The following is a 19,212-nucleotide window of genomic DNA, read 5'->3' as shown; positions in this document are numbered from 1 at the left end:
CTCAGCCTGGCTCCAGAGCAGAGCTGCTCCAGCCCTCACGGCAGCTCCGTGGCCTCCTCTGGCCTCGCTCCCGCAGCCCCACGTCCTTCCCCCTGCCCGCCAGCCCCGCACTCAGCCCTGCGGGACCCGGACCCGGGCCAGGGGGAACCCCCGGGGACCGCTCCGTAGGGCACCGCCGGCACCCCCGGGCCCTCCGCGCCTCCTGCCCCGGTGCACGTGGGCAGCGCGCTCCATGACGTCACTGCGCGGCGCCGCCCGAAGGTCACACGCTGCGCTGGAAGATGGCGGCGGCGGCGGCCGGTGGCTGTCGGGTGAGAGCGGGGCCGGGGCCGGGACCGGGACCGCGACCGCGACCGCCTCCGCCGGGGGCTCGGTCCGGCTCCGCTGATGGCCGAGGGGCGGCGGGAGGCAGCGCTGGGCCGCGGTACCGAGCCGGGGATGCCGTGAGGGGGAGCGCGGGGCTGAGCGCGCTGGGCCGCGCGGGGAGTGCTCGGCGCGGCCGGTGCCGAGGTGCGGGTACCGGTTACCGGTTACCGGCTCCCTTCCCGCCCCGGAGCTGCGGCTCGGGCCCTGCCCGGGGCTCTGTGAGGGCTGCGGCGCGGCTGGAACCGGGCCGTGGCTCCTTTGTCGCCGTTCAGCGCAGGGCGAGCCCAGGCCGCTGCAGCCCGGCTCTACCGGGCTCTTGCCAAGCTTGAATGTACACAAGTGTTGAGCTGAATGCAGAGGTTGCGGCTTTAAAACCCGCTGTGTGGTGCCATGGGCAGTGCAGGTGGTTGGTGTTTTCTGCCCAAAGTTTAAACTTCAGTAGGGGAGACTGAGATGAGCTCTGAGGCAGAAGCTCTTCCCTGTGAGGGTGCTGAGGCGCTGGCACAGGGTGCCCAGGGGAGCTGTGGCTGCCCCATCCCTGGCAGTGCTCAGGGGCAGGACACAGGGGCTTGGAGCAAGCTGCTCCAGTGGAAGGGGTCCCTGCCCTGGCAGGGGTTGGAGCTGGAGGAGCTTTAAGGTCCCTTCCAACCCAGCCCAGGCTGGGATGCTGTGATTTTACAATCAGCCTCCAGTGTTTCTTGGCAGCACTTTGGGATGTTTTCTCAGGAGCACACTCAATGCTGTCTGTTTGCGGTGTTCTTTCTTTTCTTCTTGGGCTCTTCTGGGTTTCTGTCCTCTTGTATTGTACACCAAACCTTCCCTTTTTGTTGCAGAAATGTCTCATCAATGGCATGTGGCTGATATCCAGAAGATACCCAGTTCCTGCAGTCCCCAGGGGTACAGTGTATGGCATGAGCCCACCTGGTTTAGAGACCCATCAGGTTGGTTAACAGCCGACTTCTTCTTATTTCAGGTCAAAAGTGCTTTCTCATCAGAGCACTGATCTGCTCAATCGGGATGGATCTCTGAGAATCACCAGCTGTAGGTGGAAAGTTTCTACTTGTTAAGATGTATTTGATCAAGTGTTGGACATTGGCTCTTTTGAGGTTAAGCTGCTGCTTTTTCAAGGTGGCTTTGTATTCCCCACAACATTTACTCTGTTAGAAGTGACTCAGTGCTTGGTTTAAGTAAATCTAGCTGCTGGCTTTGACTCCTGTCTGATTTAATGTCTTGTTGGATCCTACAACATGGAATGCTTTTCTTTAGTCTAGATGCTACTCTTCGGGAGGAAGAAAGGGTTTTATATCAGGCTTTGTGGAGAACATCAAACAGGAATTAGCGAAAAACAAGGAGATGAAAGAAAGCATTAAGAAATTCCGAGATGAAGCTAAAAAGCTGGAAGAATCTGATGCTCTTCGAGAAGCGAGGAGGAAATATGTAAGTCAGGAATCCCTTTGGTGCTTTCATTGCCCACTCACTGAGCTGTTACCATTGTGAATGTAGATTTGAATCTTTGTGCAGATGACCTGAATTCAGCATGTCTGTTCTCATGGGAAGTTCTGCTTGGCTGGAAATACTGGGATTGAGTGGAAAATCTTTCCAGCAGCCCCTTCACTGGACTTCCCAAATAATGAGCAGATGAAAGAAGGAGGCATTAGAATTTAAACCCTTATTTTGCAGTCTTTGAAGAGCTATAAACAGCACAAGTTGCATAAATGCCCCTCTGATGGTAGTTCCTCAAGGAGGATGCTCCCTATGGTGGAGCCCTTTTGCTCTCAGTGGCAGCATTAAGGGGCTGTGCTGTGTGCTAAACTGGGCTTGAGTGTTTTCCCTTCTCAGTTACCTGCAGCATGTTTTTTTTTCCCCACAGAAAACCATTGAATCAGAAACAGTGAAGACCTCAGAAGTGATTAAAAAGAAACTTGGAGAAATAACTGGGACAGTGAAAGAGGTAAAAGGCAGCTGTGGAAGAAGCCGGTCCCCACGTTCTGCTCTGCTCCTTCACTCTCCATCTGTGTAAATGTGCTTTGGTGTGGCTTAGCTGCGTGTAGTTACGAGCTGGACATAAAGCTCTTTGCTGAGGGGGACATAACTGGTATCTTTTCAGTGCTGTTGAAGGTGCTGTGAGCATCTTCATCAGCCAAATGCCATTGATAACCAGGGAAAACCATTTGGTACTGGCACCCTGTCATTTCTCTTCCTCTGAAGCTGTGGCTTGTGAGCCATCCAGGGTTGGTTGCCTGTTGCTGGTGACAATTCCAGGATCCCTGAGGATCTGACGTGTGCCAGTGCAGAACAAAAGGGCGACCAGCTGCTGGCAGAGTCCTTTTAACATCTTGTATACAAGGTCCTGGCTCTGTAAAAACAGCTGAAGTGATGGGTATGAAGGTGTGGGATTGAGAAGAGTGTTTCCTGATTGTGCAGCAAGAGTTGCATAGCAGAGAGCCATCTCCACTGCTCCTGTACCTGCTCTGAAGAAGCAGATTGTTTCAAGGGGGAGGGCTTGGCTATCTAAATGCTGGCATCATTGGTCCTTCTTGCAGATATCAAGGGAAAAAAGAGTTAAAACCTCTGGGTAGCAGCTATTACAGATGTGTGTGGTCCCATGAGCAGCCCAGTCTGTTCTGCAAAGAGGTGTTGGACAATGCTGCAGTGCCAAGCCATAGTGTCCCAGCCAGTCTCCCCTGTGACATGTAGCTGTGTGCTCACCTTAGGTTGGGTTAGTTTCGTCCTGTGTGAATGCTAAAGACCTCCTCATGCCAAAGAGGAGTTACTCAGTATCAGTTTCCAGCAGTTTCACCTGACCTCAGCTTTTCTTTCATGTTGTGTTTTCTTGCAGAGTTTGGATGAAGTCAGTAGGAGTGATATTGGCCGGAAGATAAAGGAAGGTGTGGAAGGAGCAGCAAAAACAGCAAAGCAGTCTGCAGAGTCAGTGACAAAAGGAGGGGAGAAATTGGGCAGGACAGCAGCCTTCAAAGCTATTTCTCAGGTACCTGTCAGCTGTAAGGTTTGACTGTGTCCAGAGCTGCGTGGTGACCTCAGAGCAGCCTTCTGGTATCTGAAGGGGGCTACAAGGATGCTGGAGGGGATTCGTCATCAGGGTCTGTAGCGACAGGACAAGGGGTGATGGGTTGAAACTGAAACAGGGCATGTTCAGGTTAGATCTTAGGCAGAAGCTCTTCCCTGTGAGGGTGCTGAGGTGCTGGCACAGGGTGCCCCATCCCTGGCAGTGTTGAAGGCCAGGTTGGACACAGGGGCTTGGAGCAAGCTGCTCTAGGGGAAGGGGTCCCTGCCCATGGTAGGGGGTTGGAGCTGAATATATGGGACTCTTTTCTTCGGGTAGATCCCATACAACCATCCAGTTGGTGTTCTAGACTGTTGACTTCTTAAGCAGAAGGCCTTGGTACTGGTGTGCATGCCAGTAGACATCAGCAGAGAAGCATTTGGTGACTAAGGGAGAGGAGAATAACCTGTGGCCTCTTTATGTATTTATTTCTTCCTTCAGCAGAAGTGCTTTCCAGTTTCTGGGGAATGGGGGGAAACAGTAAATGAACCTAACGGGGATGTTGTCCTTTCAGGGAGTAGAAACAGTCAAGAAGGAGATAGATGAAAGTGTCTTAGGACAGACCGGTCCTTACAAACGTCCGGAGCGCCTACGGAAAAGAACAGAGTTCTCAGGAGAGAGTATTAAAGAGGAGCGAATATTTGAGGCTAATGAGTAAGTATGGGGTGGCATTTAGGGTGATACAGGAGGGCTGTGGGGTGAGGCCTGACCTGGCAGCACAGGTGGGTCTAAGAGCAGATTTCCCTCAGAAGCTGCCGATACTGAACCTTGCAATAGCAAAACTGGGCACATAAAATGCTAAAGTGGGTGCACAAGGTTCTGATGTGAATTCCTGACTGGCCTGTGTGTCCTCTTTCCTAACATCTTGCTGTTGAATTACGTTTGGCAGCACTAAGTCTGAGCTCCTTTGCTTCCTCTGCTGCCTCGCCACGCTAAGCCATGTTTCTGTGGTGTGTCAGCTTCAGTGATGCTGCATTGATACTCCTCAGGATGTTCTCCTTATTTGCACTCAGCTGTAAGTTACTTGCTCACAAGCACCCGTGTCCTGTGTCCTTTCTAGGGAGGCCATGGGTGTGGTGCTGCACAAAGACTCAAAATGGTATCAGCAGTGGAAAGATTTCAAGGACAACAACGTGGTCTTCAATAGTAAGTGTTCCAAAGACAATGGAAAAGCACCTTACTTTCCCAGTTGTGATTCTTGCAGGGTTGGATCTCGTGCCATCTGTGCAACCGGGCTCAACGTGATGCTCCATCTATGTTCAGGCCCCTCTTCAGTCAGGGGTTGGTTTTGATCAGTCCCTGCTCCCTGCAGGTACCACATCCTGCTTTCAGAGCTGCTTAAAGAGCTGAACTCTCTTCTGTTTTCCATTGTTTTCTAGTCAGGTTTCCTCTGGCACTGGGAAGAGGCCAGGGCACTCATGCATGCACATCAGCAGGGAGAGGGCAGGTCGCTTCTTCCTGACCTTGAGCTTGGGATGAGGAAAGATCTTGTATTGAGTGAGCTGGTTTCTGGAACCTGTGGAACTTTGCCTTCTGCCTGGTTTTAATACAAACCCTGAACTTAGTGAATGTTCTTCCCTGTGAGAGGGGCCAGGCCCTGGCACAGGGTGCCCAGAGAAGCTGTGGCTGCCCCATCCCTGGCAGTGTTCAAGCCAGGTTGGACAGGGCTTGGAGCAGCTTGCTCTGGTGGAAGGTGTTGGAACTGGATGAGCTTTAAGGTTCCAACACAAATCATGCTGTGATTTTGTGATCTATTCTTGACGTGCAGCCCCAGTTAAACTTCCTGGTGTTGGTTCCACATCTTGCTACCCCTTGTAGCGGACTGAATCAAGGCTGTAAGGAGGCTGTTACTGCTGTGAGCAAATCTGGTGTATTTTCTACCTGGAAATCTGAATAGAAGCTCCAGAGTTTCTGGCAGCTGCAGTCAGAGAAAGCATCATTCTCCTCATTACAATTATTGGTAGTTAAGAACAGTGCAGGAAGATGAGGAGAAAAGAAACTTTTGGAGTGGATAGCTGTTAATCACTGAAGTGATTTAGAAGGGAAGCAACGGGTTTGCTCTGCAGTCCACTGCATGTTGTTTCTTAGTGGAAGGACGTTGCTGCTCACAGCTCCTCTCCTTCCAGGGTTCTTTGAGATGAAGATGAAGTATGATGAGAGTGATAACGCATTCATTCGAGCTTCCAGAGCCGTCACAGACAAAGTCACGGACTTAATAGGTAACGTTGCACCCTTGCTCTGGAAGAGCATCACTGGCCTCAGCTCTGCTCTGGTGCCTGCTACTGCTGTTGTCCTCCACGTGTTCCTAAGGCCAGGTTGGACACAGGGTCTTGGAGCAAGCTGCGCTATGGAAGGTGTCCCTGCCCGTGGCAGAGGTTGGAACTGGATGAGCTTTAAGGCCCCTTCCAACACAAACCATGCCACGATTCCATGATTCTGGAGCTTTACAGCATTTGGCATGGATCATTACCCAGTATCATGTAGTGGCAGGCTGCTGCTGGATCAGACGTGCAGTGCCGTGACAAGTGCTTGCATGGGATAAAGCTGAAGCTTACCTTTAAACCGCAGATGGTCCCAAGTGCCTCCTCCTTCCTTCTGTTGTCTCCCCAAACGTCTTTCCCTTGTTCCCTGTGGCAGTTGTTGTGCCACCGGTCTCACTGAGGTGTTTTTCAGGTGGATTGTTCTCGAAGACAGAAATGTCGGAGGTTTTAACAGAGATACTCAAAGTGGATCCATCCTTTGACAAAGACCGGTTCTTAAAGCAGTGCGAGTTTGATATAATCCCCAATGTCCTGGAGGTGAGGAGGGGCTGCAGTGTGATGCATGGCAGGGGGTTGGAACTGGATGATCTTAAGGTCCTTTCCAACCCAAACCATTCTGGGAATGAACAGCACTGGGCAAATGGTGCTATCAGATATTGATAAGGGAAGGAATTTGGTGTGTAGGTACTACTGGAGTCTAAGTGGTCTGTGACTGCTTGCAAAGAGGAGCTCATGAGAAATGGTCCTAGTCAAGGAAGGTCTGTGGAACTTCATGTTTTTAAGGACCACTCAGGACAGCACTGCTGAAGGCTGTGACTTCAGGTGTAATGGATATAGTTCCTCTCACTGTAACAGTCCGTGAGGAAAGACAGAGTGAAAGCAGTGGAATTGAAGTACAGCAGAAATTGGCTGGGATTTGTATGAGACTGGAAAATCTGAGGCTTGAAGAGAGGAAGAAGCTAAGAGAGAGCAAAGTGTGATCTTCTCATCCTAAAACAGTGCAGGGAATGATTTGTCTCACTTAATACATGCTGACACACCTGTAGAAGTGTTCAGAATGCTTCTAGTCATGAGGCAGCATTATAGGATGAGCTAAAACGAAAAACATTCCTATTTTATTCCATTTCCTCTTTCAGTCTATGATGTCTGGAGAGCTTGATATCCTCAAAGATTGGTGCTATGAAGCGGTGAGTAGAGCTACTCAGACTCTCTGGAAAGATGATGATTCTCCCTTATAAGTAGGTGTATTGTGCCATCTTTGCTTGCAAGCTGTTGGATCTGTGATGTTGCTTACCTGCTTTGCCCACCTGCTTCCCCAGGGAACGTACTAGAAAACACTAATGCAGTCAAGTATATGGGCAGGAGTTCTGGAATAGTCTGGCTGTGAGCTGAAGAGTGGGGGTTTTAGTGAGCCTTTGGTTCTGTGAAGGCCAGAGCATCTGCTGTAGCTGTTTGATGCTTGGCAAGACCTCTGTGTTCAGCCTATCTGCAAAACCCTGACTTTCCTTGTCATTGCTGGTGGTTCTCTCTAAGCAGAAAATCCCTTTTTCTTTGTGACAGAACAAATTCAAACGTGTAACACAAGTTTGTTGCTTCATTTAGACTTACAGTCAGCTTGCTCATCCCATCCAGCAAGCCAAAGCCATGGGGCTCCAGTTCCACTCCAGGATTCTGGACATTGACAACATTGATGTGAGTGCCCTTTCCTGTGTTTCACTTTAGAGAGGATGAATTAGAAACTCATGACCTGAGGAGGGCTTTTCTTCTTTGCTCTGACTTAAGTTGGAGGTAGTTACTGGCTGGGCTACCCCAAAAGGTAACTCCAGAGTTCCTGAAGAACAACATCCTCTGGAGCATTCTGCATCCCCACAAAGAGAGGCAGGAAGAGACCTGTATGTTATCAGAGCACAGCTTTGGGAAACAAACCTCAGTTCTTCATTCCTCTCTGCACTGCAGTTAAGAAGCTCTTTAAATACTGAATGGAGTGACATTAGTATTGAGGAGAAGGTATAACCCAATTGGAATACCCAGGTGCAGCTCTGGAGAGGGTGGGATTGTCAGCGTTAGCTATGTCAGGCCAGAGCAGTGGTGTTAAATACTTGATGTTCATACCCTAATCTGCAGGAATTGTTTCCTGATGGGATTTTCTTCCATTGCAGCTGGCCATGGGGAAGATGATGGAGCAGGGACCAGTTTTAATCATCACTTTCCAGGCTCAGGTCGTGCTGGTAATTAAGAACCAGAAAGGGGAAGTGGTGGAAGGTGACCCGGTAAGAAATGCTCTCAGCTGGAGGTGCTTTCTCTCTTAGTCCCCTGTTAATCATCCTGGGTGTTAGGATTCATCTTGGTGCATCTGGAGCAGGGGTGTCACACATACTGCATTGACTGGTAGGAATAATACTGTACCTTGTGGGTTAGGTCCTTGGTGCAGCTCAGTGTGGGCTGTTTCTTCCTGTCAGACTCTCAAAGTGTTAAACCCCATTAACTGAGCATTAAGTAGCTCCCTGCCTGTAGTTATCACCATGAGTTCTGCTCCTCTGGGACAGAACTGAACTCTCCTGCTGTACACTGAAACTCCATCCCAGAGCTTCTACCTGATCCTGGTCTGTTCTTCCTTTCACAAAGGGCGCTGTAAGAGGAGAGCACAAAGATGCTTGGCAGACAGGGTGGGAGCTGGAGTCAGCTCATTTGCAGGGGATGGAGGAAATGACTGGCTTAATACATGCATTTAATAAAGACTTGGCTTTTTGCAACCACTGTCTCTAGTCCAGGCTCTAAGGGATTGGAACTGGATGATCTTAAGGTCCTTTCCAACCCAAACCATTCTATGATTCTAAGTTGAAAACCTTCCTTCTGAGTTTGGAAATCAAAGGTTTATCTGTTCCTGGCTGTAACATGTTTCCAGCCGCTGTCCTTACTCAGCACCTTCAGGCTTAGAACCAGAGGGTGAACTCCTGAGGGCAGTCTCTGGAGGAGGTTGGAGCCTGTCCCCATTGGGTGAGGTCTCTGAGCATCCCGCAGGCTCTAACAGCAGGATTTCCCTTCCAGGACAAGGTGCTGCGGATGCTGTACGTGTGGGCACTCTGCAGAGACCAGGACGAGCTCAACCCCTACGCTGCATGGAGGCTACTGGACATTTCCTCATCGAGCACTGAGCAGGTTCTCTGAGGACAGTTGCAACCCAGGGGCTTCCTGTACCTCTCTGGAAGTGGCTCCATCTCTGCCCTCGCACCTGGCTGCTGTGGGATGGACTGTGGATGAGGGAAAGAGGCTGGACTGGTTCCTTTGGCAAGAGGGGGCTGTTCCGTGTGCCCTCATTGTGCCAATCCCAGTCATGAACTGGACGAGTACCTGCCTTCTGCTTTGCTGTGGCACTGTAAGGGTGTAGGGAGATTGCCAGTGAAAGGTCTGAGACACGAGCAGCTGCTGTTGGCTCCTTTTTTAATCGTGGCTGAAGGAGGCTGGTTGTCTCCCGTGTGTTTCCCAGTGCTTCCAGTGCTGCACAGAGGTGGGTATTGGAGAGTGAGACGTGCCAGGTCTGATTCCCATCTGCTGTCATCCTCTGGTGGCCTCAAAGCATCCCCCAGAAGATCTCAGAGGTGCTTTTAAGGCACATTGGTCTTGGCTGACTCTTGTGGAGTCACACCAAGAAGCCTTCTGTTGCTGCAGTGTCTTGCACTTTACCAAACCAAATACAAACAAGTTTGCATGTAATGCTCTTGGTGTGGAGGGGTTTGGCATCATCAGGCAGGTTCTTGAGGCAGGTTCTTGAGGCTGGTACCATCCATACAGCCACAGCTTTGCACTGGGAACGTTGGTTTGGGTGCTGTGTTCATTGTGTCCACTGGTACCACTAAGGAGTGCACAACTGCCTTTCTGTGCTGGGTTAATGTGATAGTGGGGGGGGGACAGGCTGTAACTGGGAGGGGGCAGCAGGCAGGGTGCTAGGATGGTGCTCAGGGGCGGGGATGGACAGAGCAGCAACACAGGAGTCAATAAAATGCAGTATCAGGTAGAACATCACCTCTGGAGCTCAGGTATTTATTCCATGGGATGAGAACAGAGGGTGTGAGCCACACATCTCCTGTGTGAAGTGGGTCCTGAGCGTGGCTGTTGTCACCAGGGGGACTCGTGCTTCATGGGGACAGCACCCCCTTGGTGGCAATGGGAAGGTGTTGGGGGATGAGCTGCTGGTACCCTCACAGGAGACTCTGGGTTTGGGAGCTGTGATGTGGATCAGTTCCTCAACTGCCTCCTTATGGGAAGCGTGGTTGTGAGGGGAGAATATTGCTGGGGGAATGGGGAGTCAAAGGAGTGACCTGCTGCTGTGGTCTGCCCCTGCACAGACCAGGGGGATGCAGGTCAGCACTTCCTTGCCATTAAAGAGAATCATTCCCAGTTCGTCCTCTTCTGGGTGTCCAGATCAGTTCCTTTGAAGTGGAACCTCATTTTGCTTCTAGCTCTTGGCATAATGAATTCTCTTGGGGGCTAATGTTTTATTTATAGTAAATCACAAGCAGCAAACTCCTGGCAGGTCCAGTTTGGAGAGAGGAGCAGGAGGAGGATTTTCCATTGGTCTGGAATACTGCTCAGTGAGCTGGAGGTCGGGCTCTTCATTTCCCAGTAGCACCAGGTAGGCCTGGGCTTGCTGGCCTGCTCAAAGGCATTGCTGTGTGTGGAGGGGTCTTGGCTGGTGCTGTGGAAGCTTCCAGAGCTTCTCCTATGGCTGCGGGTCTGTCCTGGCTCCCCCAGGGAAGGGGACAGGGCATCCCCCACCATTTCCTTCCCCACTGGTGGTGCCTCGGTGCCCTTCAGCAGCTCAGATGTGGGGCTCAAGAGGGGCTTTGGCACCTCCTGTACCATTTCCTGATGTCCCCTGTGTTCCCTCCCTGCCCACACAGGCACGCACTCATTAAATCTCTAACATCCCCCATTCCCTAAACTCTGCTTCCCCACACCTCTACGGTGTTAAAGGGGCCTGGGGTACCCTCAGAGGCTGAGTGCAAGTGCTATTATAGTCATTTTGAGGGCGAAAATGAGCAGTTTGGTTCAGCAGAGCCATATGGGGACCCAGCTCCATCTGCACCTCTTTGTGCCACATGGTCGATGCAGCTGTGCCCATTGCCTGTGCTGCATTGTGTGGGGCACACAGAAGTGCTGCAGTGTCACTAGCCCCCCCTCAAGCAGTGCTGTGGGGTCCTTCAGTCTCCTGATAGGAAACAAGCAGCTGTAGATCCCCCTTGGAAGGGGACTGCTGTTCCCTGGCTGGATCCTGCTCAACATCCCATCGCGGGATGCTGGGGCTGTTGGTGCTTTACAGGCCCCCAGGGGCTGGGTTAGAACATCCCCTCCTTGTACCGGGAGGATCTGGCACTACCAAAGCCATCGTGGTAGGAAGAGGCCTCTCGTTGCTGCTCTGAGCACTGTGTGGTGTGGGGGAGTCAGGACAACTGCTGCTGGGAACCGGAGGCCAAAGATCCCTCCTGGCCTCCATCCTGGTGACTTCAGAGCTGGGTCTGCGCTGGTGAGGCCGCAGCACAACGTGGGGCAGGCACCGGGTGTGAAAGCAGCCACACTGCTACGAACGTCACAGCTTTATTTCCTTTCAGAGCCTGCACGCACCATCCCAACGCCTCCTCTTGACTCCAGGCCATGGGAAAGGGGCCTCCTCAGCCCTATCTGTAGGAATTGGCTTTGTGCTTAGGCAGGAAGGTGAAGCTGGGGGGCACGGGGCCCAGCAGCAGCTCGCTGGAAGACAAGAGTGCAAGAGAGAGCAGGTGAGGTTTGTGGTCAGTGCAAGAGGCACCGGTACCCTGGGGGCTCTGCAGCGATGGAGAGCGCAGCCACAGGGGTCAAATGAACCTGGAAATCACCCCCAGCCTCTGAGAAGCTCCTCCCCACCCCTCACTGTGCTCGTGCAGAGCCAAACCCCTCGTAGTGCCAAAAAGCATTGGAGGGCAGATCCTACGATGATGGAAAGCAGTTCTCCCACGCTCAGATTTAGCCTGGCTTAAGATTAACAACTGTTTCACACGTTGCCTTTTCAGTGCAGTCATTTGCTTTATAGTCCAGGAGGTTTAACTTATTTCCTGGATGCCTCAGCATCACTAAAGCTTTCCATAAGCCATGTCAGAGTATCCCAGCAGGGCACAGAATTGCACAGCAAGAGCCTCAATCTCCAGCGCAAAAGCAGAGCTAGAAAGCCCTGCTTCTAGTTAGTGTCTCCTTAAAATGAGCTTAAATGAATAAACCTCAACTGCTCTAAAATGTTGAGTTCTGGCTATAAATGGCACTGCAGAGACCAGAGGGGACGCTGAGCAGCCTCACGTGGGCAGGTTCTGCTTGGAAAATGGCATTTAGAAGTGCTGATCAAAACTCGCTGTGCTCGTAACGTGGCTTTAGGCAGCTGGTCCCAGTGCTAAGAGAACGGATGAGGATCAGCAAAGCCACAGAAGGCTGTAGCCAAGCTCTGGTTTTGCTCATCTCTGTTTCCATGAGCTGGGGAACAGCAGCTGCCTGCTCCAGCTCTCATTTTTGAGCCTGCAAAGACAGCTCAAGCCAGTGCCTGAGGACTTGGGGAAAACCAGTTTCCTGCTCTCTGCTGCATGGACTCAGCTCTCAGCTCATGGAAAAGGGGGGACGTGCTCAGCTCTCCCAGCCTGGGGATGGGAACAGGATGCGGGCCTGGCAGGGCAGGACTGTCCAGACAGCACACAGGGATCTGATGCTGAAAGCCCGAGACACCCCATGGTTGTGCTTCCTCCCTTGGTTCCTCCGTGTGTCCTGGGACGAACAACGCGGCATGAGAGCGGTCAGCGAGAGGCACTGCAGGACCTGCTGAAGCTGATGCAGGCACTGGGAGAGCTCTTCTCCAAACTCAGCTCAAACCCTGAACTAAAGCCCTGGTTGCCCCTCGCTGCTTCCTAACAACCCCTCTGGAGGACGCATGAAGTCACTGCAGGGCTCTGGGATGTCCCTTGTAGGAACTGAAATGAACTTCAGCGCTTTCTGACCTTATTCTGATCCAGTCATCCACGTTCTGGCTCGCCATCAGTGTCTCCAGGTAGTCTCTCCCCATGTAGTAGGGCGGCCGCTCATTAATCTTCTGAGGTAGGAATTCCAGCAAGCCAACGGGAATGTACCTGCAATGGGACGCAATGCAATGGCAGCGTGTGCTGCGCGCAGGCGGGCACGGGCTTCCCTCTCAGCTGGGAGGCATCACCTGCACAGGAACGAGAGCCATTCCAGCAGGAACTTCCTGGTCTTCTCCACTCCCTGAGTATCGGAGCCCCAGTGCTCGAGGCCGTAGTTGGTGAAGTCTCTGAGGAGCTCGAATCTCTCGCTGGAGGAGATATCCCAGTGCCTCTGTTCCTTGATTTCAGTGAAAAGCCACGGCTTGATGAGTGCCCCTCTGCAGCCAAAACCCAAGGGGCATCGTTATTGCCATGACCGATGCTTCTGAAGATGCCAACTCGTTTAAGAGACTTCCCAGCACTTCTCTGCCAGCCCAGTTCCCTGTTTCAAACAGGAAGCTGCTGGATGCTCCCCCAGATGGGAACGGCTTTAACCCATTTCCACAGAGGACTTTCACCAAGAGGGAATTTCTCACGGTTTGGGCTTATAAAAGGATCTTTTTCTCCATCCTTTTTGGACTCCTGCAGCAATAGCAAAGGGGAAACCCAGGCACTTGCCTTGCAATCATGATTCCCGAGACTCCCGTCTGCATGGCTCGATTCGCATCTTCGTAAGACAGAATATCACCATTCCCTGTCCAGAAGGAAGGGAGAAGCCAGCGGTCAAAGTGATGTTAATGCAGGCATGGGATAAAGCTCAGAATGGACACAGGGGCCAAGCGCCAGATTGCCCAAAGAGGCTCTGGGGCTCCTGTTTCTGAATCAGAAACGCCCCACGGATGTATCCGATTCCTTCTCCTTGTAAGGGGAACGTCAGAGCCTTCTCCCCTCTTCCTCTCCCAACTCCTACCCTGAAGGTTTAGCTGGGACTGTCTGTGCCATGGTGCCCACGGGAGAAAGCATCTGCTAAAACCCACGTGGTTGGTGCCTGTTCCTTGTCCTCCTCCATCTCCTCTGCTCAGTGCTCATCACACACAGCCCCAGGCACATGGGCAGATCAGCACAAGACTCCATCGTGTCATCACCACCACCAGGGATGCTCCAGCCTTTCCCCCAGGCCAAATGTCCTTGGGGGGGGGGGGCTGGTTTGTCCTTTTAAGCTCAAACCCTCAGCACCTTCAGTCCACAACACAACACAACAGCATCACCTACCAAACAGAGGCATGGGGCTGGCTACTTGGGCACACTCTGCTATGTAGTCCCAGTCAGCGCTCCTCGTGTAGCGCTGCTCCCTGGAGCGGCCGTGGAGCTGGGGAGGGAAGTCACAGCGAGACCTCATGGAATGCCAGGAGGAGGCAGAGAGGAAGAGGCTGGGGTAAGGGATCCCTCTGGAGCTGCGGCCCACCCCAGGAGTCAAAGGAAATATTCACTGTGGGCAGGATCTACCCATCCCCATGCACCCGAGATGGTCCCACCACTTCCCAACCCTGCCGTAAGGAGGCTTATTTGGGCAAAACCTCTGTTCCCAGAGCACTGCAAGGAACAATCTCCCCCTGTAATGGATATAAGGCTCAGGAGCATGCAGGAAGATGCTCTCTGCACCCCCATTTTAACCTGTTATTAGCAGGAAACGCTAAAAGACAGGAGGCAGCTGGTCAAAGGTGCTTGAAAGCTGTGGGGAAGGGGAAGGTCACCCCCACGCTGTGCTCTGGGACATGGAAGCAGAGCTCCCCAGGCACCACAGCAAGGGTCCCTGTACCGTGACCATGGCTGCTCCCCACTCCCGGAGCCTGGGGATGAGTTTATGAGCCACGTTAATCTTCTCCTGCACCCCCGTCCGGATCTTCACGGTCAGCGGCACATCCAGCACCTGCACCACAGCAGAATGAGGCCCGGCTGGGGCAGGGGTTGGCTCCATCAGCTCCTCTCCTGCTGCCCCCACTCACCGAGTTCATGCCCCGGACAATCTGCTCGAACTTGTTGGACCGAGTCATCAGGGCACAGCCTCCTCCCTGCGGGACACAACACGGCACAGGCAGGACTTGCTGCCTCCTTCCGGAGGGAAGAGGCTCCTGGAGTTGCTCCATAGCAGCCCTCAGGGATGCAAGGAAGACTTGGAGATGGGGGGACTCTTCAACTAAAAACCCACAGCCCTTTTCCCTCCCAGTTTGGGTCAGAGACAGGCAACCATCTCTGAAGAGCTTCTTCGCTGAAGCCTAGTGCCCACAAATGAACTGGGAGCTCTGGATCAGATCGGGTAGTGAGGAATGAGAAAGACCAGCACCTACTGAAGGAAGCAAACCACGCCGCAAAACATCTTCTTACCTTCTTGTAGACCAGGTCAATGGGACACCCGACGTTGACGTCTACAAAGTCCACTTCAATTGTTTGGTTCAGGAGCTCGGCACATTTGGTCATCGTGTCTGGAAATGCTCCCTCCAGCTACCAAAGAGGGACAGGGGCAGGAGCTCCAGCAGCTCCTCAGAAGTGAGGTATCATCACAAGGGTGCTGAGGCCCTGGCACAGGGTGCCCCATCCCCGTGCTTAAGGCCAGGTTGGACACACGGGCTTGGAGCAAGCTGCTCCAGTGGAAGGGGTCCCTGCCCGTGGCAGGGGTTGGAGCTGGAGGAGCTTTAAGGTCCCTTCCACCCCAAGCCATCCCATGAGCTCTCACCCGCTTGGTTGTCAGAATGACAGCGCTCACCTGCACCCCAAAAATGTCTTCGGTGTGATGGCGTTTGAGGAGAGCCCACTCGGAGGCCTGGCCCTGCAGCAGGTTGGTGCACACGGCCATCTCCCCACAGGTGACATCTGCCCCCAGGCGCTTGCAGATCCTTCGGAAAGGGAGGTTACCGCACTGCAGGGGACACGGGGAGATGCTCTGTCAGCAGCTTTGCCCTGTTCCGAACGCAGTGACCCCAACTTGTGAAGCAAGGACAGAACTATCCACCTACCGTGGTCAGTGGAGCCAAGTAGAGCTTGCCTTGGATTTCCAGCTGGGAAACAAGGACGGAGGAGCACGTTAGCAGAGCTGAACCAGCAGTGGTTAAACAGGAAGATCTCTGTTAGCAGTGTTATCGCTTGCCTTGGGTGAAACTCAGTGGGTAACCCAGGAAAACACCGTTTTGTTGGAGAAACTCAACTATTCCCTGAGAATCTACCATTTGGATAGAAGAACCAGAAACCTGATCCACTCAATCCTGCTCAGCTTGGGGGAAACTCAAAGCAGTTACAGACAGAGAAGGATGCAAGACTGGGTAATGGAGGCAAGGATGGAGGTGACGAGGAGGAGAGGCAGGAGGCAATGCTCTGGGCAGTACCCCTCCAAGGACAACACCAAATCCCTGCGTCCTTCCCCTCATGACACTAACGTGGTTCCCAGGCAGCTTTGTCCTTTGCCTGCCTCTCACCCAGTCTCTTATCAGGTACACAAGAGAGAGCAGCCCTCAGCCAAATCCTCACCTTCTTCTTCTCACACGGCCGTGGTTTTATCACGTCTTCGTCCGTCACTGGGCCCACTGTTTGGATGGAGGACGCCTCCTCATCACCTGTAGGGCTGGGACTCTGCAAGCCATCTGCTTTGGGATCTTCTCCCTGCTCTGGTAGCACAGGACAGGCGGGATCGTCCCCATGGCCCTCCTGGGGTGCTGCGCAGTTGGGCACCTCCTGCTCCCCTGCAGAACACCCCGTGGCGTTGCCTCCCTTCCTGCCACCACCACGGGGCTTGGCCAGAGCACGCAGGAACTCCTCGGCCCTCTTGAAGCTGAACTTCCTCTTGCGCAGGCGGTGCTGGAGCTCCTTGGAGAGGCTGTTCCTCACCAGCGCCTTCCCTTCCCACTGCCCGGCCAGCTCCGGGTTGATGATGTTCTGGAAGCCATCCCCGAGGTGGGCCCGGGCGAAGCGGCAAGTGACCCCGTACGTGCACTTGCCAAAGGTTTCGAAGAGGACACAGCGGCGGCCCAGGTCCGGTGGCTTCAGGGCCATGTACTCACCGAGGTCGTGAAGGAACCGGCACTGCGGCCCGAAGAAGCACTTGTCTGCAGAGCCCTTCCAACAGGAACGAGGGGTGAAAACCTCTGCACAAGCACCTTCAAACCCAGCCAAGCTGAGTCTGCCCCAGCCCAGAGCTGCGCTGGGCACCCAGGGATGTTGGGTACCCCATGAGATGCTGCAGGAGGGCACTGATGCACCCAAATGGGGATGTCTTGACTTGTCCTGCTCAGCTCATCCTGCCTCATCCCTCCCAGCCAGCACAGCCCCTGCTACCCAATCCCTGCCCCAGGGCAGCTTCAATGTGCTTAAAAAGAAATGGAGCCCTTGGGCAGGAAGGGATCATAGAAGCATGGAATGTTTTTTGTTGGAAGGGACCTTAAAGCCCATCCAGTTCCAACCACAGGAAGGGACCCCTTCCACTGGAGCAGCTTGCTCCAAACCCCTGTGTCCAACCTGGCCTTGAACGCTGCCAGGGATGGGGCAGCCACAGCTTCTCTGGGCACCCTGTGCCAGCGCCTCAGCACCCTCACAGGGCAGAGCTTCTGCCTTACGTCCAACCTGAACGTCCCTGTTCCAGTTTGAACCCATCACCCCTTGTCCTATCGCTCCCACCCTGATGAAGAGCCCCTCTCCTGCATCCCAAACCCCCATTCCCGGCGTGGCTCCCCCGTGCTCCACCTGCGTTACCGCCGGGCAGAGCCGGTTCTGCTCGTAGAGCTTGGGCTTCATGCAGGGTCTGCTCTTGTTCTGCCCCCGCGCCCGCTTCCGCCCCACGGGCTCCTTCTCCCCGGCTCCAGCAGCATCTTCTCGGCTTTCCTCATCCCGTCCGGTGCCCTCTGCCTTCACCCGCTTGGCGGGGGGCTCGCCCTGGCCGACGCCGACCTCTTCCTCCTCCTCCTCCTCCTCCTGCTGCTGCTCTTCCTCCTCCTCCTCCTCCTCCTCCTCCTGCTGCTGCTCTTCCTCCTTCTCCTCCTCCTCCTCCTCCTCCTCGCCCCGGTCCCGCAGGTACGCGTGGAACTGCTCCTTGGAGGTGAGGAACCTGCCGAGCCCCAGCACCGTGAGGCCCCGGCGGGGGGCGGAGGGGCCGGGCACGTACCGGGGGGGTTATGGGGGGGACCCGGCCTTGGGCCCGCACTCACCGGGCTCGAACCGGCGCCACCCCTGGGGCCGCCGCCATGCTGCCGCGCACAGCGATGACGCGAGGGGCGCGCCGGGACCACGTGACGGGGGCGGGGCCTGGCGGGCGGTATAAAACGGGCGGCTGAGGCGGTGCGGGCTCAGGGCGGCTCCGCGTCCGCCCGGGTGCGGGGCGGTGATGCTGCGGGTGCTGAGCAGGAGGGAGGCCTCGGGCAGGGGTTAGGCGCTCAATAGAGGGTCCGGTTGCTTCGGGTGCTCAGCCGGAGCTGTCCCCAGGCTCAGCCTGGCAGAAGCGTGGGAGGGCTCCGTGCTCCCTGCACCTTCCTCTGCCGCGGAGGGATGGAGGAGGCCGCTCTGCCCCCCCGTTTTGGGTTCCGTCCTGGTGGGGGCTGTCGCCCGTTCCTGGGGTCCCACTGAAGAAGCATCTCCCGTCCCCTCTAAGGGCCTTGGAGGCCTTTTCAGCTCCGTCAGGAACGCCCTCTCCGTTCCCATGAGCGTGCTTCCAGCCCGGCGCCGTGGTGCGGGAGCAGGCTGATGCTAACGCGTGCTTTTTGCCTTTAGGTGCTGCTGGGAAGGGCAGCTCTGCTCGTGGCCTCGGGGAATGACCCCCGTGTTGGGCTGGTTTAGGAGCACAGGAGGGGTTGGTTGTGCACACGGGGCTTCGGTTTCCCCGTGTTCCTGTTTCCCGCTGCCTCAGTGCTGCTGTCTCCAGGCTCTCCATCAGAAACGCCCTTTGGGAGCCTGGCAGGGCGCTCCTGCCCTTGCCGAGGGTGGGCAGGTTGTGTGATGGAGCGGGGCTGCTGCCAAGGGGAGCTTTGGGCTGATGGGGTATTCATTAGTTTGGAAGTGAAACGCGAGGAATGCAGAGTGCTGTTCCAAGCGCCGGCCTGGCTGAGGGCAGGAAGGGAGGAAATGAGGCCCTGGGGATCAATGAAGTGATTTCATTGCTGTTGTCGTAGGGCAATAAGCCTGAAGTCAGAGCGCTCGGGCTCGCTGCATCAGCTGAGGTCACAGACTCTCGGATCTGCTCCCTTCATGAGGCTGAGCCTTGGGCAAACTTCCCAACACATCCCCTGGGATTGCCAACGCCTCCTGGGCACCGAATCCCAGCCGGACACAGGCCAAGGTGCCAGGGGCTCAGCCACACGCAGCCAAGCAGCTTCGTGTCCACCCGTGGCTGGTGGAGGATGTGGGTGAAGGATGCCGGGGGTCTGGTCCAGAGAGGTGATGCTCTCGGTGGTGCTTCACCCCTTGCTGCTTTCGGGGCATTCTGAGGGTGGAAGAGGGGCTGGGGAGTGAGGAGCTGGGCGGCTTTCAT

At 54.5% G+C, this 19,212-nt stretch overlaps 2 protein-coding genes across 2 annotated transcripts; one reads left to right on the top strand and one right to left on the bottom strand.

The window, feature by feature from the left end:
- Positions 1-205: 205 nt before the first annotated feature.
- TIMM44 (translocase of inner mitochondrial membrane 44) lies at positions 206-9,110 on the top strand. Its single transcript, XM_057406754.1, has 13 exons — positions 206-311; positions 1,200-1,307; positions 1,633-1,803; positions 2,237-2,317; positions 3,206-3,355; positions 3,945-4,084; positions 4,491-4,576; positions 5,557-5,649; positions 6,104-6,228; positions 6,828-6,878; positions 7,294-7,383; positions 7,851-7,961; positions 8,740-9,110. Exons 1-13 carry the CDS (start codon positions 282-284, stop codon positions 8,857-8,859), a joined length of 1,356 nt encoding a protein of 451 aa, XP_057262737.1. The 5' UTR covers positions 206-281; the 3' UTR covers positions 8,860-9,110.
- A 2,197-nt stretch (positions 9,111-11,307) lies between these two features.
- DUS3L (dihydrouridine synthase 3 like) lies at positions 11,308-17,670 on the bottom strand. The gene is made up of 12 exons (XM_057406753.1): positions 17,436-17,670; positions 16,227-16,811; positions 15,719-15,760; positions 15,469-15,621; positions 15,090-15,206; positions 14,711-14,776; positions 14,524-14,634; positions 13,977-14,073; positions 13,383-13,458; positions 12,914-13,102; positions 12,705-12,833; positions 11,308-11,439 (listed from the first exon to the last, which is right to left on the bottom strand). The coding sequence occupies exons 1-12, from the start codon at positions 17,484-17,486 to the stop codon at positions 11,367-11,369; spliced, it is 1,689 nt and encodes a 562-aa protein (XP_057262736.1). The 5' UTR covers positions 17,487-17,670; the 3' UTR covers positions 11,308-11,366.
- Positions 17,671-19,212: the final 1,542 nt, after the last annotated feature.

The sequence above is a fragment of the Pezoporus wallicus genome, unplaced genomic scaffold (genome assembly GCF_028554395.1).
Source record: "Pezoporus wallicus isolate ANWC-B61680 ecotype Strahan unplaced genomic scaffold, APGP_CSIRO_Pwel_v1 contig_10514, whole genome shotgun sequence".
Lineage (NCBI taxonomy): Eukaryota > Metazoa > Chordata > Aves > Psittaciformes > Psittacidae > Pezoporus > Pezoporus wallicus.
This window is presented reverse-complemented; position numbering and strand designations above follow the sequence as displayed.